Here is a 7,933-nt window from a genome sequence, read left to right as displayed (position 1 = left end):
AACTCCGGGAGGAGGGGACATCGGCTCAGCCCGCCCACTGGGCAAAGCATGCCAGCCACATCCTGCCCAGCCTCCTGTGTGCTCAATATAGGAGGCAGCTGAGTTTGTTTTTTTAAAACCTAAGTTAGTTATTTTTATGTCATTTTTTTTTTTTTTAATTTTGGCTCTGGTGGGTCTTTGTGACAGCACACAGGCTTAGTTGACCCGTGGTATGTGGGATCGTCCTGGACCAGGGATGGAGCCCATGTCCCCCGAATTGGAAGGCAGATTCTTGACCACTGGACCACCAGGGAAGTCCGCAGCTTAAAGTCATCTTGTTATTTCTTTTTTTATGCTAGTAATGCATGTTATAGAAAAATAGGTCAAAAATAGAAGAAGGGAAACTAGTTTTTAAAATATTTCCCTCAGGACTTCCCTGGCAGCCCAGTGTCTAAGACTCCAAGCTCCCAGTGCAGGGGGCCGGGGTTGAAACCATGGTCAGGGAGCTAGATCCCATGTTCTACAAATAAGACTCAGCACAGCCAAATAAGTTTTAAAATGGACCATGCTTATATTAAAAAAAAATACCTTCAACCCACTCTCTAGAACCACTTTATAAACATTTTGGTGCATAATATTCTAGACTGTTGTGTATATGTTTTTAAAAACAAAATTGAGTTCTTGAGGCGCTAGCCCATACCCCCTTTGCCTGGTAAAGAAATAAAGTTACTCTTTCTCCTCCATTAAAAAAAAAAGAGATTGCATCATAGATTGTTTTGTACCTTTATTTTTTCCATTCAGAAATATTCAGATGGAACATATTTCATGTCAGTAATTACACATTTAACTCTTAATCCACATAATTTTCATTATGAGTTGTCCTATATTTTTACTAATTTCCTACTGATTTTTGTTGTTGTTGTTAAGGTAACTAGTACTTCAGTGGCAATCTTTGTATAATACATACATCTCTCCCCGATTATTTCCCTCAAATAAACTTTCAGAATTGGACTTAGCAGCTGAGATCCCATGAGCATTTTCCGAGGCTTTTGAAAGCTGGATGTGCCCAGAAGGTCGGTCGGGTCGCACCCACCCACAGTGGTGAGAAGGCCCCAGGATCCAGCTGTGGCTGTCCTGGTCTCCCGCCACGCTGCCCTCTGATCCCGCCCTCCTCTGCCTTTCAGCCACGGTGGCACCTGCCCCCGCCGTTCCTCGGTGTAGCCAACCGCCGGTCAGCCTGGGTCCCTCACACCTCTACGCCAAGCTGGTGCTGCTGAAACACACAGCTGAGCAGGTAAGCGTCCTGGAGCAGAGGCCACCCAGGCCCACCCGCTGCCCCTGGACTCAGGGCTCCTCGTGTTCACAGTGGGGACAAGAAGCTCAGGCAGAGGAGGGAGAGCACAGCCTGGCCCCTGGGAGGGCCGAGCCCACCCCACTCCCGGCGGAGAGCAGCACGGCAGGTAAAGGCCAGGCCTCGCAGATGCTCGCGGTGTCACTGAGGGAGCCTTTCCTACCCGCCAGGCTCTGCGCTGAGCCTTGTGAGCCTCCCCTCGCACAGCCCTCCCTGGCAGGTACTGTAATTTTCTCCAGTCTGCAGACAGGCCGAGCGGGCCCATGTCATGTGCTGACACATGGCCTCCCCCGGAGGGAGAGCTGGTGCGTTCCCTGCCCTACCCCCTCGGATCCAGAGCCAGGCAGAGCCAGGACGTCAGCCGGGAGAGGACTGATCGATCCGCTGACCCCCAGGGTCCCCTCACGCCCAGTCCAGCAATCCACATCCCTGTCCACAGAAGCGGGTGCAGGAGGGAGCCGGAGGGCGATTGCTCACCCAGCTCTGCCTTTCAGGACCGCGACTTTCTGGAGAATGAACAGTTCTTCCTGGAGACCCTGAAGAAAGCCTCCTACAACATGGCATCCCACTCAGCCTGAAGGCTCAGCTGCCTCCTCACCAGAGGCTTCAGACCCTGCAACAGACCTTTTGGCTGCCAGCTCATAGCAGGGGCGCCTGGGAGAGCCCCTCAATGCCCAGGGCCTAATTACAGCTCTTCCTGTGGACAGGGTGCCGGCGGGTTCTTTGCAAGCCCTCCAGCCCATGGCTGAGGCAGGTGGGTGCGCCCAGGCCTCTCAGACACCCCAGGAGGCAGCAGCCTCTGGGGAGATGCCGTCCTGAGGGCAGGCAGCCCCACAACACTGTCAGCGGCAGCTGTGGATCTGCTATCCACAGACTTCTACCTCAGGACCCAGGGTCTGACTGGGCTCTGTGGGCCCCTCAGCCCATCGATGGTTTTAGAATCTTTTCATCTGGGCCTCTCCTGAGGCCGGGGGCTTCTCTACCCCCTTGCCACAAGGAATGGCCGACAGAGAGCATGGGGTCTCCCCGCTTTGGGGATGTAGAGTCAGGCCACACATGTTACAGGGCCTCCTGGCCTCCTGGCTGACGAGGTGGGGGTGCTGCAGGGACAAGGAGGGCGCCGTGCCTGGTGCTTTTACCTCGAGTTCTGACGTGCTCTTGGGGCTCAGCCAGCCCGTCCTGCTCTCAGGCTGGCACACAAAACCTGCGTCTCGTTCCCAGCTGCCAGGGCAGCCAGCTCACTGGCACAGACCCTGGGCTCATCGGCTTCTTCTGATACACTCCCCAGAGGGTGATGGGGTGCGGGGAAGGATGGAAGGCTTTTCTCCGTGCTGTTCACTGGCTGCAGAAGCCCAGCGGTGGGAATGAAGATGACAGAGCAAGCCCCTGTCTGGGAGTATACAGAGCGCTGGGGAACGGAAGGGGCCGCACCCTGGCTGCTGCCCGAGGTGGGGGGCTTTGCCCTTCTCCATGTACAGACAGTGGGCCAAGGCCTTCTAGAGGGGCACCAGGAGAGGGCTGAGGGGGTTGGTAGTTGTCTGCTGCAGACCCAAGGACTCAACTAATAAAATCGCAGTTATCAGAACTTCCCTGACAGTCTAGTGGTTAAGACCTGGCACTTCCACCGCAAGATGCGCAGGTTTGATCCCTGGTTGGGGAAAAAGAAAAACCTCAAGAGCGGCTTCTCTCACCTCCCATCAGAGAGAACTGTCCGAGGAGCAGGAAGGTGGAGGAGGGCAGTGCCGAGGGGATCGTGAGGGCCCAGGGGCGTCTCTGCTCTTTGAGATCAGCCTCCAGCAGGATCTTGTGTTATTTACAACCTTCTTCCTGGACCCACTGAACTGCTATATCCTTCATGACTGGGTTCGTAGAATTTGCCACGGCTCATCAGATTTGGAACCTATTTTTCAGAAATGTTTGTTCTGTAGGGCTGTTATTTGCTCTAAAACTGACTGGCTGGGACCCTCCAGCCGCCCCTGCTCTCCTGGCTGGACCGCAGGCCAGAGGAGGTTGTGATTACCACCCTTACTTCACAGATGAAGGGACTGAGACTCAGGTTAAATAACCTGCTCAAGGCGGCAGCAAACAGCCAGACCTGGGTTTGAGCTGTCCTTGGGCAGTTTCCAAAGCCCAGGGCGCTCAGCCATATCACAGCTGCCTCCTAGAAAAGTGTGCTGTATCCAGAGCTTTTGTGAAGTAGAAGATCCCCTACTGCTGCTGGGGGTGGTGCCCACACCCAGGAGGGGAGCATCCATGTGCTATTCAAAGCCTTGTTGAAGCTTGGGAATTCAGTCCTCTCAACACTCTTAAGGAGTTCCCACCTGTGTGGTGAGCTGGGGGCGTGGCCTAAGGTTGGGCGTGGCCTAGGAGAAGCTGGCATTTAAGCAAGCACTTGACAGATAGATACATGGGTGATCACAGGAGGGGATCACATATGATGACATGTTGGAGGCTGTGCAGAAGCCCACAGTGAATGAGCTTAGAATTAGGGGGCAGTTGATGAGGCTCTGAATACCTTGTTAAAGTTTGAGCTTTTACCTCCAGGGCAATGGGTATGCAATGAAGGATTTAAAACAGCATGGAACCATACTTGTGGGTTTTTTAAATTAATTTTTTGACTGTGCTGCTGAGTCTTCATTGCTGAGTGCAGGTTTTTCTCTGCTGTGGTTCATGGGCTTCTCCCTGCGGTGGCTCCTCTTGTTGCGGAGCCTGGGCTCTAGGGCGCAGGCTTAGTGGTTGTGGTACACAGGCTGAGTTGCCCCATGGCATGTGGCATCCTCCCAGCTCAGAGATCGAACCCGTGTCCCCTGCACTGGCAGGTGGATTCCCAACCACTGGACCACCAGGGAAATCCAACCATATTCGCATTCATGTTTTAGAAAACCTGCTGTGGGTGGAGCCCAGACTGACTAGAGCGGGCAAGAGTGGGGACAGGAAGGCACTGCGCTGGACATGGCACGGGGACCCAGGGTCTGACATGGAGGGTCAGGAAAGAGACTATGCCAAGGAAGACCCCAGCTTCCTGGCCTGGGCAACTGGGTGCCCATGAAACAGCCACGTAGAGATGTTCCAGGGGCACTGAGTCATTCTGACTCACCCAGTGCCTGGAACTGCTCTGAATCACCGTCCCCAGCATTAAGGTGTGGCGGGTGGCTTGCTCATCCCCTTTTCATTAACGTTCTCCTAGGCCACAGGTGCGGAGAAGGCAATGGCACCTCACTCCAGTACTCTTGCCTGGAAAATCCCATGGATGGAGGAGCCTGGTGGGCTGCAGTCCGTGGGGTCGCTAGGAGTCAGACACGACTGAGCGACTTCACTTTCACTTTTCACTTTCATGCATTGGAGAAGGAAATGGCAACCCACTCCAGTGTTCTTGTCTGGAGAATCCCAGGGACGGGGGAGCCTGGTGGGCTGCCATCTATGGGGTCGCACAGGGTCGGACACAACCGAAGCGACTTGGCAGCAGTAGGCCACAGGCGGGAGAAGGCTGCTCACAGGAGTGTTATGTATGTATGTGCTGATCTTTCTTTTTCCCTTCATAATGATAAACAGCTCCTCAAGGTCATAACCTAGATGTTCCCTGTAGAGAGAGAAATATTGGTAGAGAGTAACAGTGATAAAAGACACCGGTGGGGCTAATACTTCCGGTTTCAAGAGTTATTCATGTTTATTATTTGTTTCAAGTTGACGCAATTGGGAATCCCTGCTTGGGCTTTTGAATTAGAACCCAGTGAACCCCCTCTTAGAAGGTTCTAGGACAGTGAGAGAACAGAATGTTTTTCAAAAGTAAGGAATAATTGGAACTACCCTGTTGGTCCAGTGGTTAAGACCCTCTGCTTCCACTGCAGGGGCATGAGTTTGATCCCTGGTCAGGGAACTAAGATCCCCCATGCTGTGAGGTGTGCCCCCCCCCAAAAAAAAGCAGAAATAAATCATCTTTTAAAAGAAAGTAAGGCATAATGGAGAAACAGGAGCTACCTGATTGACCAGCAAGCTCTGTGCCTCTGCCCCTGGAGGTCCCATGAGTCTTCAATTCTAGAGGGCGGGCTGGGGGTGGGGGTGGGGGTTAGAGGCCAGTAGAAGAGGATTCAGAGCAAAAGTAAAAGATAAAATAGCAAAGGAGCCAGGTGTAAACACACAGGACGCTAAGAAGGTAGGAACCCCTGTGTTCCTGGCCTGAGGCATGGTTCTGCTCTGTTTACAGAACCTTTGGCTATACTGTTGATCAGCTGCTGCTGCTGCTAAGTCGCTTCAGTCGTGTCCGACTCTGGGTGACCCCGCAGACGGCAACCCACCAGGCTCCCCCATCCCTAGGATTCTCCAGGCAAGAATACTGGAGTGGGTTGCCATTTCCTCCTCCTGTTGATCAGCAGGATTTCACAAATTAATAAGCAATGACTCCTTCAGGGCAGAACTGGGTCTTACTGGCCTTAACGTACAGCAGCTGTGCACTGATGGTGAGTTCAGCTGTTCAGCTGCTGTTGATGAAAACCAAATTCAAGGTGTGGCCACTTCCTGCTGGATGAAGAGATCCCTCACACCATTTCTGTGTGAACGTGAGGGTCAAGCTTCTGCTAGTACCAGAGCAACTGAATGGGTCACCAACCCTGGTTGGGACATCAGGGAAGCCTTCCTGGAGGGACAACTTCACTGGATCTAGGAGGTAACTTAGCAACAGGGGGGAAAGGTAAGGAGGGAAAGGCAGAAGGATCAGCACATGCAAAGGCCCTGTGCAGGGGAGAAAAGTGCTAAGTAATTGAAAAATGTGAAACCAAGTCCCCATAAAAACGTGTTCCCTTATAAAGTTTATAATTAACCTCTCAGTCCAAAACTTTATTCCCTTTCCTTTACCTTCTGACCTCAATCCTCTGCTAACTGGACTCTAATCAGAGTCAGATGACTAAAACTGCTGCTGTTGATAACATCGTTAATATACTAAGATTGCTACCAGAGATATCACCGTTAATGTGCAAACTCTGTTTCTCCAGGACAAGATGAGGCAAAAGACCCCCTCAAGCCATGGACCACCTGGCTAGAGAGTCGTAAACCAGAAACATCCAGATACCCAAAACTTCAACTAAGAAATGTCATGGGGGGTGGAGTGGGGAAAAAGTCACAAAATGATGACCCCAGCTTCGTTCTAGCCTTAAAAAAAAAAAAAAACCCTCCGAACTCAAAGACCAAGTTGGGGTAGATCTGAGGCTTGTCTCCCACTCCCCTCCTTGGTGTCTGGCAATAAGTCTTTACTTTGCCACAAACCAAACCCACTGTCAGAGTCTGGCTGTGCATCATGGGCACACGAGCCCTTTGCTGGGTTACCAAAGGGTTGGTGACATGGAAGCCTGAATTCCAGGACAGCGGAGCCAGAGCAGAAGCCACTCCAGGTCACCTTGGGTATCAAGTTTTATCTTGTTAGAACAGGATCCCAAGAACAACACAACTCTGAAAAGGTTTCAGTTCAGTTGCTCAGTCGTGTCTGACCCTTTACAACCCCATGGCCTGCAGCACGCCAGGCTTCCCAGTCCATCACCAACTCTCAGAGCTTGAGCAAACTCATGTCCACCAAGTCAGTGATACCATCCAACCATCTCATAGGGCAGAGGCAAAAAACTGGAGGTAATCAAAAGCTAACACATATACCACAGTTTTGGAGGAGGAAATGACAACCTATTCCATTATTCTTGCCTGGAAAATCACATGGACAGAGGAGCCTGGTGGGCTACAATCTACCAGGTCAGAAAGAGTCGGACGCGACTAAGCAGCTGAGCACACATACCACAGTTTAGTCTTCCCTGGGGGCTCAGACAGTAAAGAATTCACCTGCAACACAGGAGACCCAGGTCCCACCCCTGGGTGGGGAAGATCACCTGAAGGAGGAAATGGGAGCCCACTCCGGTATTCTTTCCTGGGAAATCCCATGAAGAGAGGACACTGGCAGGCTACAGTCGGTAGGGTCACAAAGTGTAGGGCAGGACTGAGCGACTAACACTTTCATACCACAGGAAATGCTTTATGTTAATTCATTTAATCCTTAACACCCTCTAAGAGATAAGCACTACTACTACCAACTTTCTTTCCAAATGAGGAAAACTGCAAAGGCGAAGGGAAAGTCACATCCTAGAATATGAACCCAAGCAGGGGGACTCCTGAGTCCCTGCTCACAGCCCCTACTGCTGCTCGTGCTGCTACACCACTGCAGGGGCTGAGGACGCCACCTTCAGGAGTTAGATGACCCTTGAGAACAACACGTGTCCGACTTTGCTACGCCATGGACTATCCAGTCCATGGAATTCTCCAGGCCAGAATACTGAAGTGGGTGGCCTTTCCCTTCCCCAGGGGATCTTCCCAACCCATGGATTGAACCCAGTTCTCTCACACTGCAGGCGGATTCTTTACCAGCTGAGCCACCAGGGAAGCCCGAGAGCAACACCCAGAGCCCTGCAACGGGCGGACCTTCTCCAGCAGAGGCGGCTACAAGCCCGCCCGACCGCCCCCAGTCTGTGTCGCCCCCTGGTGGCCGACGGCAGGCATGGGGCGGGACCGCTCGCAGGTCCGCCCCGCCTCCCACTGGGTACTTCCGAAGCCGGGGAGCCGGATGCCCGC

General features: G+C 52.6%; 1 protein-coding gene across 1 annotated transcript in view; it reads left to right on the top strand.

Annotated features, from left to right (window-relative positions):
- Positions 1–2,915, top strand: part of FBF1 (Fas (TNFRSF6) binding factor 1) — a 21,718-nt gene extending 18,803 nt beyond the window's left edge. The window contains exons 30-31 of the mRNA XM_010856187.1: positions 1,139–1,273; positions 1,825–2,915. Coding sequence (XP_010854489.1) covers positions 1,139–1,273; positions 1,825–1,908 — 219 coding nt within the window. The 3' untranslated portion in view covers positions 1,909–2,915. The remainder of the gene's footprint in view (positions 1–1,138; positions 1,274–1,824) is intronic.
- Positions 2,916–7,933: the final 5,018 nt, after the last annotated feature.

Source organism: Bison bison, unplaced genomic scaffold (genome assembly GCF_000754665.1).
Source record: "Bison bison bison isolate TAMUID 2011002044 unplaced genomic scaffold, Bison_UMD1.0 scf7180017864371, whole genome shotgun sequence".
Lineage (NCBI taxonomy): Eukaryota > Metazoa > Chordata > Mammalia > Artiodactyla > Bovidae > Bison > Bison bison.
The sequence above is the reverse complement of the archived record's forward strand: the minus strand, read 5'-3'. Positions and strand labels throughout refer to the sequence as shown.